This window comes from Xiphophorus maculatus, chromosome 4, assembly GCF_002775205.1.
Source record: "Xiphophorus maculatus strain JP 163 A chromosome 4, X_maculatus-5.0-male, whole genome shotgun sequence".
NCBI classification, from domain to species: Eukaryota; Metazoa; Chordata; class Actinopteri; order Cyprinodontiformes; family Poeciliidae; genus Xiphophorus; species Xiphophorus maculatus.
The window spans coordinates 15775336-15794048 of record NC_036446.1 but is presented as its reverse complement, the minus strand read 5'-3'; the positions used below and the strand labels follow the sequence as shown (position 1 = coordinate 15794048).

At 39.0% G+C, this 18713-nt stretch overlaps 2 protein-coding genes across 2 annotated transcripts; both read left to right on the top strand.

Annotated features, from left to right (window-relative positions):
- Window positions 1-559: 559 nt before the first annotated feature.
- got2 (glutamic-oxaloacetic transaminase 2) lies at window positions 560-8190 on the top strand. Its single transcript, XM_005814369.2, has 10 exons — window positions 560-717; window positions 3091-3247; window positions 3351-3479; window positions 3565-3624; window positions 3708-3869; window positions 4098-4202; window positions 4377-4527; window positions 4706-4871; window positions 5470-5620; window positions 6988-8190. Exons 1-10 carry the CDS (start codon window positions 635-637, stop codon window positions 7108-7110), a joined length of 1287 nt encoding a protein of 428 aa, XP_005814426.1. The 5' UTR covers window positions 560-634; the 3' UTR covers window positions 7111-8190.
- Window positions 8191-8878: 688 nt separating this feature from the next.
- Window positions 8879-18713, top strand: slc38a7 (solute carrier family 38 member 7). Its single transcript, XM_005814370.2, has 12 exons — window positions 8879-8979; window positions 11038-11396; window positions 11477-11530; window positions 12895-13039; window positions 13557-13701; window positions 13779-13877; window positions 13973-14030; window positions 14115-14229; window positions 14338-14485; window positions 16383-16582; window positions 16661-16712; window positions 17258-18713. Exons 2-12 carry the CDS (start codon window positions 11148-11150, stop codon window positions 17358-17360), a joined length of 1368 nt encoding a protein of 455 aa, XP_005814427.1. The 5' UTR covers window positions 8879-8979; window positions 11038-11147; the 3' UTR covers window positions 17361-18713.

Here is an 18713-nt window from a genome sequence, read left to right as displayed (position 1 = left end):
GTTTGGTATTGCGTTAAATCTTTAGCAGACATAAGTTTAACACCTCAGCAGTACAACGTCCTGCTCACCTCCAAGTGCTGTAGTGCATGTATTTATGCAAAAGGAGTACAATACTTTGCACAATATTTGTACAAAGTATTGTGCAAAGTATTGTACAAGTACTATATAGCGCAAAGACATGTTTTAATAGGTAGAGTGACATGTCTGAATTGAAAATCCTTTTTTGTTGGTCTTTATTAATTACCTATTTTTTTGGAAACTAATCATTGGGTTTTCAGTAGCTACAAGCCGAATTCTGTAGAAATAACAGAACTAAATGTTTAAGTATATCTGTGTGTGGCTTACAAGATAAGTTTACATTTTAAAATTGAATTTACATTTATGCAATATTTTAAATTACGATGGCGCGTTCATTAATTTACTAATTGAACTTTAATCTCAACACAGAGTGAAGCTCAAGCAAGCCAAACGACACGTATCCCTAAAACGAAACGGAATTCCCATCAACGTGGTCCGCTTCGCTTGTGACGTTCAGCTCTGTCGTCAGCACGTACAGTAGGCGTATCAGCTTGGTCACCCCTGTCCTTCACGTCTGTCCACATCCTGCTAGGCTCCTCTCTGCACCACAGCAACTATGGCTCTGCTCAAGTCCAACAAGGTGATCCACTGCCTGGGCAACATCTCCCCGGCCCTGGGAGCTCTGTCCAGCCGCAACAGGTAAACCACACTCCCGAACTAACCCACATGTAACCCGAGGACAGTGAGCTTTTAGCTCCTATACCAGTCTACGTCTTAGTGTTTAACCTAACACATGATGCAGATTATTAGTATTTCTTTGCTCTTTAAATGCGCAGTCACTTTTAAATGTTACGAACCATTTTTAGGGGACGGTTTATAACGAGGCCATGTTATCCGTTTAACCAGCAGCAGGCAGGGGTCAAATGGTTTCAGCAGGCCGCGGTGTGTCGGCTTTCGCTAGCATCGGTGTGGTGGTTCGCTTCTCTCTCTTATTTACCAGATTTTCCCTTTATATTTCAAGGAATCCTCTGAGAGTTTACTTAACTCATAATTTAGTGATTGTTACAGTTGGTTTGGTCGAAGTCACGTTGGTTGGTCCGTGGCACACACACCCCGTGGAGACGAATGCATCCATGTGGAGGGAAATAATTGGACGAGTTAGCGTGTTTTTCATAATAATTACCGCTTAAGTTACGTTGCCTTCAATAGTGACCTTTTTTTTCTAATAAAGTAAACCGTTAGCAGAGTTTTTGCGTTAAAGTCCACACAACGTCATAGGAAACCCCGGATACCTCAAATCAGTGAACCCGCGTGAGTTCATTGGCTAACTCTTCGCCTCTGCGCGCTGATAGGTTACTGGGTTCCACCTCTGATCGGTGATTGGCTAAACACGGGAAGCGAAAGCAACGCCAGTTCGTCCTTTGAGTTAGTTCGTGGAGGGTAAGCTATTAGCTCCAGTCGGTTCAGACAACTGCGATCTAAAATAAAATAAAATTCACCACTTTAAATTAAGATTTATTAGATTAATAACGTACACACACACACACACAGTATTCTCCTTCCAAGTTTAAACTATAAATTGTATGCTCTATTGTATCCAAGCACATACATTTCTTCTTAAACAAGATGCTTGTGTTAAATGAGCAGTGAAGTCATTTGGTAAGGGAAAACAATGGTTCATCTAGCCAAAAGGCATTTGATCTATTGATTACTGAAGGTAAGTTGTGCAGTCTGGTCTGCTGGTTAAAACCAGACAGCCTCTTTAAGCACCAACCATAATGTTTTGTATAATTGACCAAGCCTTTATTTTCTCATATAGATTTTATTCATATAGTAAGTGTAACTATGGGATATTTTGAGTGGCTCTAATTGTATTAACCTTGCAAGTATTGCACATAATCTGGATACCCTTCACTAAGCTGAGATTTTGTGCAACATGCCTGCCAAGAAATTAAGTGTATTATAATAAATTAATCTAATGTTTGAACATTAATTTGAGACTTTTGCCCTTTGCATGAAGTTCTCTCCTAAATTTAGCTACAAAGTTCAGATGTTTCATAAAGTAGAAGAAACCTGAGACAACGAATAAGGGAAGGAGTGCAACTGAGGTCACGTGTAGCAACTTTTATTTCCATTTACTCACACAGGAGATATGTTTTTGGATTTTCAAATGTTCTTTTAGATAAATAATTGAGTTATATCAAATCTGTATACAACTCATGATGATATTAATGTAGCCTAATGTGTTTTAAAGTATTTGCATCATTTTCAATGCTGTCCTAACTGGATTTCAACGCTCAAAGTTGCAGCTTTCTCTGCCATCCTGTGCATGACGAGTCTTAAACGGTCAGATGGGCGGCAGTAAATCAGACTTGGTTTCTTTTATTTATTTAATTGAAGTCAATAAAATAACTTGGACAACATTTCAGATACTTTTCATTGTGTTTCCATAGGAAAACATGCAAACCTTGTTTAGAAACATTATGGCTGACTTCCAAGAAAACAAAGCTGAGTAGAGGCAATAAGAGCAAGAAAAAGAAACATGCTTGCATTTCTTTGGACAGGTCTGCCCACCTTTGTCATCTGCATTTTAAAATCCCTAAGGTCTGATCCTAACCCCCTTGCAGGGTTGAAGTCCATGTCCTTGAAATTACCTCAATAAATATCTGTGTATTCACCATTACTACAATTTTCAGTTTCCACTCATTTGTTCTAGTGAGTAAATGTGGAAATAATTTCAGTCCTAAGTTGTATTTTGCATCCAGATTACTTTCTTTTCTTGTTTTTGGACTTTGAAACGGCTAATTGGATTGTGTTAATTTCCTGAAACGCAGCATGTGTCGTTCATGTGTCACCAGCTCAGTGGGGTCACATGAAGGGAAAACTTAAGTAGGCGGATAGAATCACTTCAGTGAGCAGGATCATGACTAACACTGTTGTATAAATGTGGTTTGGTGTTTATAGTCATGAATGTAAGAGCTTCCAAACAACCTTTTTGTTGTTACTTTGGGTTTTGTTTGGGTGAAAGCTGATGTCCTGTTAGCATCCATTTTTATTGTTTGTTTTGTGCAGCTCATGGTGGGCTGGAGTGCAGATGGGTCCCCCTGATCCCATCCTGGGGGTGACGGAGGCCTTCAAGAGGGACACCAACTCAAAGAAAATGAACCTCGGCGTGGGAGCCTACAGAGATGACCAGGGGAAACCTTTTGTGCTCAGCTGTGTTCGTAAGGTAAAACAGTCAATCTGCTTTTTATTTATTTATTTTTTCATTTTCACAATGCTCTTGGTTTAAAAAATGTGTGTTTCTTTACTTCTCTTTGCTTGTTCTCCAGGCAGAGGCTTTGATGGCATCCAAACAGTTGGATAAGGAGTACCTGCCCATCGGTGGTCTTGGTGAATTTACCAAGGCCTGTGCCCAGCTGGCGCTCGGTGCCGACAATGAGGTGCTGAAGAGCGGCAGAGTAAGTTACGGTGTCTGATAAAGCAATCTAGACCTTGGTGTGTCACAATCAAACAGTTGGGGTTGTAAAATTTACCTTCCTTCAGAGCATCACTGTCCAGACCATCTCAGGAACTGGATCCTTGCGCATCGGGGGAAATTACCTGGTGAGTGCTGGTTTTACTGTCAGTATAAAGAGAAACAGTTAAAGGTCATGCTGACTGTATAATCTGTTGTTTCTGTGTCTCAGGCTCGGTTCCATACAGGTCCACATGATGTGTACCTGCCCAAACCCTCCTGGGGAAACCACACACCCATCTTCAGAGACGCCGGCATGCAGCTCAAAGCGTACAGATACTACGACCCATCCACCTGCGGCTTCGACTTCAAAGGAGCCCTGGACGACATCTCTGTGAGTAGCTCTCTGTGAGGAGCTAAAAATGATCATTTAGATCATTAAGAGTATTTATCTGAGGAGGGGTTGAGTTTCACTCTAATTCAGCCTTAGCTTGTTAACACTCAAGCTTTGTAGAATCAAGGTTTATCAAAGTGTGAAGGAAAAAAAACACAGTCTAAACTCTGAAATCATCATTAAATAAAAATGGTCTTTAATACTCCAGGTACTCATTTCGTGTTGCAGAAAATCCCAGAGAAGAGCATCATTGTGCTGCACGCCTGCGCCCACAATCCGACCGGCGTGGATCCCAGGCCTGAGCAGTGGAAGGAGATCGGCGACATCGTGAAGGTGAGAAACGATCACCTGGCTCCGGTTCTAGGAGCATCTTGATAAAACCTGCTGCTGTTATCATCTTGCTCTCTAACAAAGACTTCCATGACTGATATAAGCTGTACAGTAGGAAGTTGTCGTGTCATCATTTCAAATATTAACAGCTTCTTATCTGCATGTTGAACCTCACAGAAAAGGAACCTGCTGGTGTTCTTCGACATGGCCTACCAGGGCTTCGCCAGCGGCGACATTGATCGTGATGCCTGGGCTGTTCGGCACTTCATCGAGACGGGCCACAACATTGTGCTGTCTCAGTCCTTCGCCAAGAACATGGGACTCTACGGTGTGCATAAAGATCATAGCAGACTGCAACACCTGCAGCAAAAGCTTGTTTTTTTGTCACCACCTAGTGGCAAACCTTTGTGGGCATCTGAGTTTAAAGTAGCTCCAGGCAGAGTGTTTTCCCTTGATAGTTCATGGAGCCTCGGCTCTGCCTGACTCTGTTCTCTCGGTTACCACAGGTGAACGTGTGGGAGGCTTCACTGTTGTGTGCAAAGACGCAGAAGAGGCCAAGAGAGTCGAGTCCCAACTCAAGATCCTGATCAGGCCGATTTACTCCAACCCACCGATAAACGGCGCCAGAATCGCTGCAACCATCCTCAACACACCAGATCTGCGCTCGCTCTGGTAAAAATATTAACACAGAAGCTGAACCTGAACCGAAAGCAGACATCTCTCAGAAGCTGGACTGTTTTCCAACAACCTGAACTTTTCCACATTTTGTCAGGTTTAAGACATAGACCTCCATATATTTTGTGTAATAGACCAGGTCTGTAAGTTCATAGCTGAGTAGGAAGGATTGAGGAACACGTTTCACAAATAAAAAAAAGTGTTTTTATTCAGCTCATCAGGACTGCAACAGGTGATTAGTATAGTATTGATTAATCTATTGTTTATTGTGACAATATATTAATTCATTGGATAAGAAAATTGCCACATTCTGCAGCCTATTTCAATAGTTGAGTCATTACAATTAATCTAATTTGTCGCCTCAGTCCTAATAAGAATTCTACATTTTTCAGAATACATTTTTAAAAACATTTTCCTTTCACTAAATTTTCTGCTACTATGTGTTTCTATTTCACAAAATCCCATCAAAATATCTTGAATCTTGTGGCTGCACTGTAACGATTAGATTTGTAATAAGAATAAAACTGAAGTGGTAGACGTGCCATGGCACCTTGTTGTTTTAACAGGTTTTTCTTGTTCTGTTTTGTGCTGTCAGGCTGGAGGAAGTCCATAGCATGGCCAACCGCATCATTAAGATGAGGGAGCAGCTGGTGGCGGGTCTGAAACAGCAGGGCTCCTCCCACAACTGGCAGCACGTCACCGATCAGATCGGCATGTTCTGCTTCACCGGCCTCAAACCCGAACAGGTACAAGCAGGAATAATGCGCTCTCTATGGAAATCCACTGGGTAAAAATATAAAACTGCAACTAATTAATATTTTGGGTTTAATGGAGCCAGATCAGATCTTTCAAAATAGTTTTTATCAGTAGTTTATTTTCAAAAGGGTTCTTCAAAAGATTTTCTTCCTTCTAGATGACTCGGATTTATATTTTCCTGGAAATCAGCTAGTCCTGCATATTGAGCTTAAAAATTGAGAAGTTTGAGGATAAAATAAATGTGATAAAGCAATATTAGAATATTTAGCCAAGAAAATACTGAAAAGTTGAGACACAGCATTAGAGAGATGCATCATCCTTCCATTACTAGATAATCTGCTCTGATAAATTTAACCCTTTCAAACTGACAAACTCTATGTAAGCCCATAGATAAATATAAATCTATTACCTGATAATAGCAGTCTGCATTTATAATACTATATTCAAATTATAGATGAGCTAATTGGTTATAAGAGCAGCTTAATTAATGGTTTTAGAGTGGACTTATTATTCAAACTTGCATTTTTCATGTTTTAATACTTGAGTTTCTGTTGAGTTTGTGCTGCTTCTATAAAAGCTCAAGCACTTAAAGTAACCCCCACACAAACCAGTTTTTTGGCAATATGTTAATGTTTTTGTCAGGAAAATTAGCTATTTCAAAAACTTCCTGATTGTTAAAACACAATTGATGGGAACTTTGTTGTTACCTAGCAACCCCAGCCAAGCCCAGCCCTATTACCTAGCAACTCAATCGGGGCTCCAGGACGTTTGGTCAGGTGGTTTAACCACTGTACAATGGCTGCTGGAAATGACAAGTGATTTGTTGTTGATTTACTATTCAGAAACCAACATTCTTGTTGGTTGTGCAGGAGGCTCCACTTCTGCTATTTAAAGATGTATGGCTGTATAATTGCGTATCTGTTTGCAGCCATTTTCACATGAGTGTAAATACTAAGTTGGAGTCGTGACCAGCAGCAGCTTGTTTGGATTTAAAGTGACATGAGGTTCTGAAAAATCTCATCCTGAATGATGCAGAACTGATCAGACTAAAATCTCATCATCTAACAATGATTTTGTGCAAAAATGTGATGAACATGTTTAGTATAGACCACATACCTATACTAACTAGTATGAGGAAACATAATATGTTACCTTTAAAGGGCTCAGTTTGAGGCCCTGCTGAAGAAAACTTGCTTAGTGAAAAGGCACTCCAGCACCAATTTGGTGCAGCCTGTCTGATTATTAAATCAAAGATCAGCGGAAGGATTAAAAAAAAGCCTGTCTTCTTTCTCCTTTTTTTTTTTTTACCAGCGCTTGTTTAAGCTCTGCTGAATTTTTGTTTTTATTTTTCCTGCAGGTTGAGCGCCTGACGAAGGAGTTCTCGGTGTACATGACCAAAGACGGCAGGATTTCCATGGCGGGCGTGACGACTGCAAATGTGGGCTACCTGGCAGAGGGAATCCATGTGGTCACCAAGTAGAGCAGATCGCACTGGAAGAACAGAATCAGAATGTTGAGGAGCCTTTTGTGTGTCCCTCTGTTCCACCTTCAGAGGACGGGTCGATGTTTAGTTTTACTTTTTCTCTTCTGGATGTCATAATCATTTCAACATGGAACGGTTGTTTTTCTGCAAGTTTTCACTGAACTGATGCCCTTTTGCCATGTTCAAAACGTTTGTGACTGAGCTGATAGTCTTTATTTATTCTGAGGAATCAGCTGCTGACTCTGCACTTCTGTCCCTCTAAATATTTGCTCTTGACCCTCATGCATTACGCTGTAACATTGGGATAATGCATGTTAGCTTTAGGTGCAAGTTGAGATCTCTGTTGCTTTGTGAAAATCTTTAGAAAATATGCTTTTTTTTAATTTATGTTGGTGGTGTTTTAGCACTTTATCAACTGTGTGGCACTATTTGAATTTGTAGCTGGGTTTTACTGTGAGAATAGGCATTTATCTGGTCATCAGTTCACTTTTGTTAATTTCATCAACCGCTGTTATTTAGTCTCCGTATTTAAAATGACTCAGTTATCTCATTTGCATTCTGTACTTTTCCTGTAGGTTTGTGTGAGATCTTCAGATTTCCTTCACAGAGCAGCAATCTCTCAGTTGACATCACGGTTAAAAGAAAGAGCACAAAAGTCAAGAGTAAAATGGACGTATTGAGCGTATAGTTCACTGGAGGTGGTTCTATGCCGTATGGGTATTTTCATGTCATCAAACCACAAAACGTATCCCCATGTAATCCAAAGTAATCTAAAAGAAACATGTACAGAAGAAGTCTCATTTGTCCTGATGCTATACTTGAGTGTTTAAATCTCTTTATGGCCAAAACATTGAGACTATCAATGTTTTGAGACTATCAAAATATGCATTTATAAAGCAGGGCATTTATAAAAGCCCTGCTTCAGGCATTTATAATTGCCTGAAGCAGGGCTTCAGTCAATTGTGGTGTCATTTGCTGATATTCCTGGAACTTTGGCTCCATTCTCTGCTTCCTGTCTGAAACTAAACATGGGTCATCTACCTTACTGAACAAACAATAAATCCTTGTAGAAAAATGTTTGGCTTTATTTGAATTTTTTTCAGTATTCAAGGAACATTTTTGGCTTTTTCCGCCAATTTTCTTTAACCATTTACACTTCAACTATAAATATGTTATCTGCTTCTTTGCACATTCCTAGACCAATGAGCATTCAAATTCTTACAAAGATATGATGCATATAAATTATTTTTATTAAAAGTTCAGATGGGTTTTTAAAATTGCAGTGTTTTCTATCTTGCCGTTTTGTGCTAATGTTGCAATGTAAAACATTAAATTGAGTACATTTATACATAAGATTAATATTTTCTTATGCAATTCTAGAAGAGTAAGAACTGTTACCAGCGTCAATCAATTTCAACATTAATTTCAACTTTATTGAAATTAATAAAGTTTCAACCTATCATTCTAAAACTTCTATATCATTAATATTTTCACCAGTTCGTAATCTAAATTTGACCTTTTCTTAAGTTTATTTTTCACGTTTTCTTTGATTTCAAAACCCGGATGTTACCAATACTTTTCTTTCACCTTCTATGCTTCTACAAAGACATAAATATTAATCATAACCATATTAAGATATTTTAAACTCGCATAATACGGTCATTTCCGCATTCTTGGTACGGTAATCAAATCATGAAAAACTACAACAACCAGAATTCCAACAAAGAAGAAGTCACGTGGCAGTTACACGTCAGTTCCGCTAGAGCTAAAAGCGCCATCATTCTCTAGATGGCACCGATGGAGACGGTGTCGGCGTTTTGTGGTTCCTTCCTTGGCAGCTGACGGGTCGTAGTACCTTTAAATCAGGTTGGTGTATTTTAATGTGTTTTGTTGCTGATTGTTATTCGTATTTAACGTTCGGATATCGTTTGCTAGCTTAGCATAACAACAAAGGGCATGGCTGGTGCCCTGAAAGACGCCGAGGCTGTTGGTAAAAGAAAAGCACTGATTTAATTAAGCGAAACCATAAAAATGCCCGCGGCGTGTTTCTGTTGGGAAGCAGCAGGAAACCAAATTTAGTTCGTGTGTTATTTTTCCGTCATTAGTTGCCGTTCATTGATTCACATCGTTCCTGAAAAACGAATGTCTTTAAAGCTGTTTTGACATTTTAAAGTGTCGCTACACAGAGACGCAATGTGCATGGAAAATGAAAATAAAGGCAAAGATTCAATCCATTATTGCGTTCTGCCTTCACATTTAAGTTTAATGACATTTGTCTGTTCTTTCCTGTCCCCAACCCTGTTTGTTCGGATCTTATCCGAAGGAAGGAAAATGTATCCATTTAAATCTGTTTCTTTGTAATTTCGCTAGTATATGCTGAATTGTACTTGTGGGGAAGTGTAAACCAAATCCCGGGTTCTGTCTATCAGGAAACACTCGTGATCAAAGTTTAGCAGCTTCCTATATAATGTGTTATTGGTTAGAATTGAGGGAAGTAGTGGAGCTTTTAGAGATTAAAATTTATTTGACACTATTGCTTTAGAAATCTATTCAGACCCCTTCAAATTTTTTTTGTCCATCCAAAACTTTAGTGCGTTTTAATGAAGTTTTATGCTATAAACCAGGGGTCTCAAACTCCAGTCCTCAAGGGCCGCTGTCCTGCAGTTTTTAGATGTGCCACAGGTACGGAAAAACTGGAATAAAATGGCTTAATTCCCTCCTCCTTGTGTAGATCAGTTCTCCAGAGCCTTAATGACCTAATTATTCTGTTCAGGTGGTGCAGCAGAGGCACATCTAAAGGTTGCAGGATGCCGGCCCTCGAGGACTGGAGTTTGAGACCCCTGCAAACCCTTACAAATAGGCAACAAAACAGAAGAATGAATCTTTTTCTGTTATTTGCAAATAAAAATCAGAACATGAATTTGTTTCCTGCCCTGCTTCAGACAGAAGTTTTTGATTATTTTTCTTTGCAGAATAGTTCAGTCAGATTGGAAGAGCGTTCACAGAGAATTATTTTTAAAGATTTGTGGGTTGGATTTAAGCTTTAAGTTTCTACACATGATTATGCATCTGCTGCCATCGTGTTTATAGTGATGTGGCATATTAATTAACTCCTGGTTCAGGAGGAGTGGATGCTGCAAAGCTGTGACTCGATGCAATCTTCTGGGTTTCCTTAGGTCAGGGGTGCCCAAAGTTAGTCTTCAAGGGCCGGCATCCTGCTTGTTTTACTTCTCTCCCTGGTTTAATGCACCTGGATCCAATGATGGCTCATTAGAGGCCTAAGAAGAACATTGACTTGCTGAAAAGGATGTTACTACCACCAGAGAGAGAACTAAAACATGCAGGATCCCGGCCCTCGAGGACCGACTTTGGGCACCCCTGCTAGGTAGAAACTTCTTAATCCACTTTAAATATTTAATTGAGCATGCTGTTCTATTTGATAAGTAGGACCAATTGGAATGTGTGTGTGTGAGACGCCATGTCTTGTGAATTTGTGCTGCAAAAATAAACTGAACTGAATTAAATAAATACTAAGTATTGTTTTATATCCTAACTTTTGCTTTTAAACCTGTCCACATCTTTCTCCCTGACCCGCCTGCTGTGCATGTTGGACCTTGTTTTTTCTAATGTTCTTTGGCACACATGTCTGTTTTTATAACTACATAAAAGGGACCTGAAGATGTAGTTTTGAGATTATTTGTGAAAAAAAAATGTATATATTTTTTCACTTCATGATTATGCAAAATCTTTTGATGTTGCTCTGTCATTTAAAATCACAAAATGGCACAATGAAATTTGCAATTTGAGCAATTTCAAGGGGTAGTAATGCTTTTGCTAGGAGCTGCTCTTGCTCATATCAGTGAGTGGAGTTTTATAGGAAATCCCACATATGTAGCAATCCCAATAATCAATATTTGATTGCAGAGTGAAGTAAACAGCCTCACCGTTCCAGGATCCCTCCAGCTAGCTGAGAAACTTCAGCGGAACGTCGCTGTCCTCCAGCTGACGCCGGTCGTCTCTCGGCTCCTTTCCTCATGGCGGTCAACACTGACGTTCAAGACTGGGGCGACATCAGCAGCGACTCCGGAGAACGAGCGAGGCTCCTGCAGAGCCCCAGCGTGGATTCTGCCCGGCACCCCGAGGCAGAAGAGGGGAGCCGGGGCGTGTCGGCTGTGGGTGCCGTCTTCATCGTGGTGAACGCCGCGCTGGGTGCGGGACTGCTCAACTTTCCTGCTGCCTTCAGCATGGCTGGAGGAGTGACGGCAGGAGTGATGCTGCAGATGGTAAACGGATACCAGAACTGCAATATTCACAAGTTTATGAAACGTTTGAACACTCCCTTTGTGGTTTGCTTTTGCAACAGTTCATGCTCATCTTCATCATCAGTGGGCTGGTGATCCTTGGCTATTGCTCTCAGGTACGTTTGGGCCTGTCACGATGTTAAATTTTACTGCATGATAAATTGACGCAGAAGTTTTAGTGATGATGATGATGCTGTTTTGAGACCATTTTCAATTGGTAATGGCATAATAAAGCAAGAGCACATTATCAAAGACCAATAAACTTTAAATTTGAATTAATATGTAATGTTGGACTTGGAAGACATTTTAAATATCCAAAATAAATAAATATAACAGAAATGGCAAATAAATTAAATTTGAAATCTCTGTAAAATTGTCCTTCATAAAAAGGGGCCAGTTGAGACCAAAGCAGCAGACTTGAGACTCCTGTCATCCAGTTTAATTTAAAGTAATTTCCCTGCTGGGATGAATAAAGTACTTCTATTCTATTCTATTTTTTTAGAAAGAGGAAAAAAAATCATGCAAATAGAGATTTTTTAAAATTTATCATGCGATTAATTGATTTATTGCTTTTTGCGACAGGCCTAGTATGTTTTTTGTTTCCATCTGTTCTGCTGAACCAGCAACATGTTCTGCAACAACATTTACTAGATTTGGCAAACATATTTATACCCGTTATACTTTTTCACCTTACAACCGCAGAGCAGTGCATGATGGTAAATTTTCATTTTTGTAGACCTAACCTCTTTGAATAGGATAGAAAAGTACAAGTCTTGGTTTCTCCCACCTGAGCTGCTACTCTTGTTTGGTTGGTGCATTTTTAGTTTGGCCATAATCTTTACATTTTCTGATTCTGGATTGATCATTGCTGAACCGTTTTATCCCTGATCAGTGTGTTCCTTGTTCTTTGTGGTCCAACACGCCGGTCTAATCCATCCGTCCTTCACAGGACAGGATTTTAAATCACACGAACATGATATGAGTGAGTTCACGTGACCCACTTAGTTACACTAGATTTTATTTAGTGGTGTCTGTGTAAACAGGGCACGCTCCACTTTAAACAATTTTGTGTTTAAAGGTAAATGGAAAACCTCATTTTCCCTCCAATCGACAGCTATACTCTACCCCGTGTCGGTGTATCACAGCCAATCCTAATAAAACAGATTAAAGTTCGCCAGGCAAAAGCAGAGACTTCAAATCTTTTCAAGAAGCAACATTGTTTGGCAATAAAATTTCTGTGTCGTCTTTCTGTTCCTGATCACGACAAGCAGAATTGTAACAATGCAAGTCTTTCTGTTCCTGTACAGCTCAGATATAACAAAACCAAAAAACTAAGTTGAGTCCTGCAGGATCTGTAGCACACAAACAATTCAGCAGGAAGAACTCGCTATAAAAAGTTTTCATTATCAACTCATTAAGTGTTTTATATAAATTTATCTATTCAATACATGTTTGTAAATCAGCTGCCTGGTTTCTGCAGGTCAGCAATGAGGGCACCTATCAGGAAGTTGTTCGAGCCACTTGTGGGAAAGTCACAGGAATCCTCTGTGAACTGGCCATCGCCATCTACACGTTTGGGACATGCATCGCTTTCTTCATCGTCATCGGCGACCAGTTGGATCGTTGTAAGTATCGTCTCTGATCAATAAGGCTTCATAACTGGAGGCTTTGAACTTTAGGTTCTCTGAGTTCAGATGTTTTTATCTATCCGGACAGATTTTTGACATGCTCAGGTTAAGCAGTAACATGGAAAATGCAGAACGTTAAAGATGGGTGCAAAGAGCATTCATTATGACTCTGCTCAGCTTTTTCTCTCAGTAAATGCCTCATGTGACGCCTTGTCTGAGATGCTGACAAAGCAGAAATCCTGATCTGTCTGCCTCTGGTCGAGGTGACGGAAATGTTTTCTGGCTGAAAACAGAAAACAGTTTTTCAGACAGTTTTTTTTTTTTTTTTTTTTTTTTTTTTTGTTGAACTGTCTTCATTACATCCTGTACATTTCGAATGTTCCTACACTCTGCAAAAGTCGGGGATTTGATTCAGCATTTCTCATGTTTGAATAATTGTTGAAAATAATATTTTACCCTGAACTAAATTAAGGGTAAAATATAAACATTTTAAAAACATTTGTTTTTGTTGCAGTGGTCGCTGCTGCTGCTCATGAAACGGACGGGTCACCTGAGGGTCACTGGTACACAGACAGGAAGTTTACCATCGTCGTCACTGCAGTCCTGGTAATTCTGCCTCTGTCCATCCCCAAAGAGATCAGCTTCCAGAAATACGCCAGGTACAGGGGATCTGCTCCCGATTTAGCTCTGGATTTGCCTTGTGTGATGATCAACCTGATGGTTGTTGTTGTTGTAGTGCTCTGAGTGTGATGGGAACCTGGTACGTTACCGTTGTGGTTATTGTGAAGTACATCTTTCCAGACAAAGACATGAACCCAGACCACGCTCCAGTCACGTGAGTCCTGAAAATATAAACGTTTTTCCCAACTCGCCTGCATCCACATCACTTTTCTTTGCTCGTTGTTAAGCCATCGTCGTTGTCGTTCACAGTTCTGCTTCCTGGACTGCTGTTTTCAATGCAATGCCCACCATATGCTTTGGTTTCCAGGTATCTCCTCATTTCGTGTCGTCTTTTTTAAAACTAAAAATATGTTTGTTACTTGAGTTAAATGTGTTTACTTTCTCTCGGCAGTGCCATGTCAGCTGTGTGCCGGTGTTTAATAGCATGAAGACGAAGGCGATCAAACCGTGGGGGTTTGTAGTCACTTGCAGCATGATAATCTGCCTTTTTGTCTACACAGGGACAGGTGGGTTTCCTTTGAATTATATCTCTCTGACAGTAATGTACAGCTTCCCTTCATGCGTTTCCTGTTGAATTATTATTGACTCTTGGTTTGTAACTCGTTTGTGATCAGGCGTCTGCGGCTTCCTGACCTTTGGCTCCAGTGTGAATCAGGACGTGTTGATGTCTTACCCTCCTGATGACATCGCAGTGGCCATTGCCAGAGCTTTCATTGTCCTCTGTGTGGTGACTTCCTACCCCATTTTACACTTCTGTGGCAGGTAAGATCCAATGGAAAGGCAACTTTGGGGGTTAAGCACAGATATTTTAAAGCCAATGTGGATATTTAATATTAAAATACAATTAAAAGTGTCAGTTTGTTGGAGCCTTCGTTGCATTGCTTTGACGGAGGCAACCCATGAATTTGGACTCGGCCAGGATTTATCATTTTTGAAACGCCCTTATTTTTGAAAAAGCATCTGATTACAGATCCTGATTCTTTTTATTTGATTACCTCAATGAAACATTCCCTCCATAAAGTCTGATTTATTTTTATTTCCTCCTGCAAAATACTTCTCAAATTGATCTCCCCTGCATTAATTTGAAAATGACATTTCTGAGTTCTTAAAATGTTTAAATCTTTACTAAGGGATCACTTCTTGTTTTTTATTTTTACTTCTGTGATCATGAAGTGGAATGTCATCTGATTTATGCTTTTTATGCTGACACAAAGAAACTGAGCGCCACTCTGGTTGTTTTTCCACTTTACAAACAGATTTTTTCTTTTTGCTTTTGCTTGACTGTTTGAAAAACTTTCAAGGTTATTTGGAAAGCTAAGAGTTTTCATTCGATTCACAGAAATCACTGGGAGCTGAGGTGTTTTTTTTTTTTTGTTTTTTTTCCTGGCATTTTGGGATGGTTGCCTGTTAAGATTAGATAAAATAGTCAGGCGTATCAATAAAATTTCCTTTCTTTGCATCCCGGAGTTTAAATTTCAGATTCTGCATAATAAGAAAAACAACAAAAATGGGAATGTGTGAATAATGTCTCATACAATTTTACACCCAAAGACGTCAGGAGGAAGAAGTTTAATTAGTGTGGATTAACTTCATAAGCATGAAAAAGTTCTTTTAGATCCATGTCAAATAATTATCTTTAACATAAACTCATATCCTCTTCAGTCATTAACAGTAGATTTGGATGTAGTTTAATAATTATAGGACAGTCGCCTACAGGATAAACGCTGAATGTTCAGTCAAGATGAAACGTTCTGCCCAACCTTTGGTTAATGTTGTAGCAAGGAACATTTCTGTGTAGTTTCTGTATGCAGGTGTATATAAAAGTGTTTCTACTTCTGTAATGTGCTGAAGAGTTAAGTCAGGTTCTTTTAAACTTATCTTGCAATTAAAAATCTCAGATTTATTTCATAGCAGATCTGATTTTAATATATATATTATACAAAAGACAAATTTCTAAAAAGCAACTTTCATTTTAATAATTTCTTCTGTAAATTGAATAACAGAGTGTTATTCAAGCCAGGCTATGAGAATTTTTGGTTAATTATGAGAACATAGCCATAATATTAGCAGGATAAAGATGAAATTTTGCCAAAAAAGTATTAAAATTACAAAGACAAAAGTCTTTTTAATGATATTTTTGAGTTATTGAGATGTGATGTGAGCAGCTCAGTCTGTGTGGCTCCTTCTTCAAAATAAATTCAGTCCTGCTGCTGAAAATAATTTGATACTGATGAGTTAAGTTACTAAATCATAACTTTACAAGATGCTAAACATTCCTCATTTTATTTCTTTTAAGTAGAAGTTCTCTTAAAATTATTTCTGTATTTTAATATTATGACTTTATTCTGGTAAAGTTCAAGTTTACAGTCAAATCATTTAGATTTTGTTGTACGACTTTATTCTTGTAATATTGTGGCTTTTACTCTTGTAAATAAAAACAATAATCTTAGCCTGGCCCTAATATTCCTTCATAGACTAGACCTGAATTCAAAGTTGAGATGTATAAATGGAAAATGAAATGTTTTAGCTGTGCTGACATCAGTCTGAATTATAGAAACCCATTGAAAAAAACCTTTATTTTATTAAATTAACTAACTTATCTCTCAGCCCGATCACAAACTCTAACCCCGTTCTGTCCTGCGATGCCTCGCCCCTGCAGGGCGGTGGTAGAGGGCCTGTGGCTGCGTTTCCAAGGCGAGCAGGTGGAGGTGTGTGTTCGCCGTGAGCGGAGGAGGAGGATCCTGCAGACGCTGGTGTGGTTCGTCGTCACCCTCGTCCTCGCGCTCTTCATCCCAGACATCGGCCGCGTCATCTCGCTGATCGGAGGACTGGCGGCCTGCTTCATCTTCGTGTTCCCAGGTAACGCTGCGCGTCCTGCGCTCTCGTTCAGGTCGAGGTGGAGCTTAAACGTCTCATTATGTCTCTTTAACTTCACAGGTTTGTGTTTGATGCAGGCCAAACTTTCAGAGACAGACATTCGAACTAAAAGGTGAGGCTGCTTATTTTCTGCAAACATTTGTTTTTATATAATGGTAAAAAATATATATATACTTAGTTTTAGAAAAATGGACACATGCATGTTCTTTAACTATTTCAGTGATTAAAATTAAACACATTTTGTATAACTACATTACAAATAAGTAATAACGATTGAGCTGTAACTGTATGCTTTGGTGTGTTGCTCTGCAGTATTTTTCACCTACAATTTAATGTATGGAAGGCGTTTTAGCGCTTTAAACAATTTATAGTGATACATTTATAATTCAGAAGACTGAAGTTTAATTTTATTATTTTATGTTGCCATATAGTGAAATTTGTGGTCCAAATTGCCCATGCCCTATTGTAAAACATAAATATCTTTGACTTCTACACCTTTTGATTTAAACCTTTTAGTAGCTGTTAAGAATGTGTGTTTTACAGTTTTTTTTATTTTTATGTAGTTTACAGATAATTAACACCAATATTTATGCAGATAAAGCAGCTTTTAAGTATGTTATTTTATGAGCTCTGCCTTCGTGTTTTGATATTTCCCAGCTGGCATTTATTGGTGTTCCTTGGCGTTGCCATGGTAACAGTCGGAGCCTTCATCTTCGGCCTCACCACGTCCAACTCCATCTACCAGGACGTTGTGAACTAAGAAGGATCCTGTCTGCTGTTTCCTCCGTAACAAGAACCGTGCTGCTACTCTGGAGAGGATTGGTTGGGGAACCACTATGGACAGATTTTAGTTGTTTTTTTTTTTTTTTCTCAGTGAAGTTTAAAAACTGCATTTTTGTTTTTCTACCATTATCTGCTTCCAGAAGGAATCAGACTGATTGTTTTTTTTTTTTTTCTCCACCCCGCCGCTCAACTCTGCATGACGCCTGTCTGGTTTACAAGAGCAGAAGGACTTTGGGCGGAGGGGTTTTATAATCACATTGATTTTTTTTTTTTTATTAATTAAATTGTACCAATTTGTGAGTTTTACCCTGCATGTCGCCATTAATCACTGAAAATGTGACGATGTTTCCGTCCTACATTGTCATCAAATCCAGGTGCTGCAGATGGATAAAAGGTGAAGCATTTTGCTTCGGCGCTCAGCCAAAGTTGAACTGTGGGGGCGAGACTAATGTACATTTTAAACCGAGTAAATCATGTATTTATTTAGATTTTCTTTTGTTGTTTACGTTGGACAGCTTAAGTAAAAACTCTTAAGCTTACTTGGATTAAATGCAGCTTCTGTCACGATTACCCGGGTGTCCCGAATCGGTCTACACGGGTCGGTGTCGTGTTCAACCAAAAGAATGACTGGTTTACTGAACAACTAATTGACCTGCGGAAGAGGTCATCTGAATCATTTGTGTTGAGCACAGGGTGACCCTGGCCCCTGAGGACTGGGGTTGGAAACCCCTTTAAGGAGCCAGTTTTAAGAAATTAACTTAAAATGTATCAGGAAGTCATGTTTACTGGGGAAAAACAAGGGAAGAAAACTTCAAACGTTGGACACCAAATGGTCCAGACATCTGTGCTTTATAACTGCAGCTCTTTTACATTTAAAGGAAGATGTAGTAAATGTTAGGAAGACTAGTGTGTCAGCGCTGAAGTTTTATTTTATTTTTCTTTTCCTAAAATGATGTAATTTGTAGATGAGGGAAAGCACTTTAAAACGATCTTTTTCTTTTTTTTGTAAATGGTTTGTTTGGTTTGCTGCAATCTAAGCCAAAATTGTTGTGGTGTATTTATTTAAACTCGTTCCTAATGTTTCCATCTTTTGTTCATATATATTGAGTTTTGTGCCTAAGCATTTGGGATTTTTTTTTTTTTAATCTATATTTTCCCTAATGCACTTTTTGGGTCTGCTTCATCTGATTTATTACAGGAAAAATCAACACTAATCAAATATTGATCTGACGGCCTTGTTTTTAGAATTACTTGAAAATCTTTCAAAGCAATGAATTTTAAAAGCATGTGGAAAAAGTGATTAATAAAAAATACATTAAAAACAAAATAA

Excerpts from the sequence above, each read along its gene's own strand:
- got2 (XM_005814369.2), top strand. The coding sequence starts at position 635 with ATGGCTCTGCTCAAGTCCAACAAGGTGATCCACTGCCTGGGCAACATC. Across the intron at positions 3,480-3,564 it reads AGGTGCTGAAGAGCGGCAGA|AGCATCACTGTCCAGACCAT; the intron begins GTAAGTTACGGT and ends ACCTTCCTTCAG. Across the intron at positions 3,625-3,707 it reads GCATCGGGGGAAATTACCTG|GCTCGGTTCCATACAGGTCC; the intron begins GTGAGTGCTGGT and ends TCTGTGTCTCAG.
- slc38a7 (XM_005814370.2), top strand. The coding sequence starts at position 11,148 with ATGGCGGTCAACACTGACGTTCAAGACTGGGGCGACATCAGCAGCGAC. Across the intron at positions 11,531-12,894 it reads TCCTTGGCTATTGCTCTCAG|GTCAGCAATGAGGGCACCTA; the intron begins GTACGTTTGGGC and ends TGGTTTCTGCAG. Across the intron at positions 13,040-13,556 it reads CGGCGACCAGTTGGATCGTT|TGGTCGCTGCTGCTGCTCAT; the intron begins GTAAGTATCGTC and ends TTTTTGTTGCAG.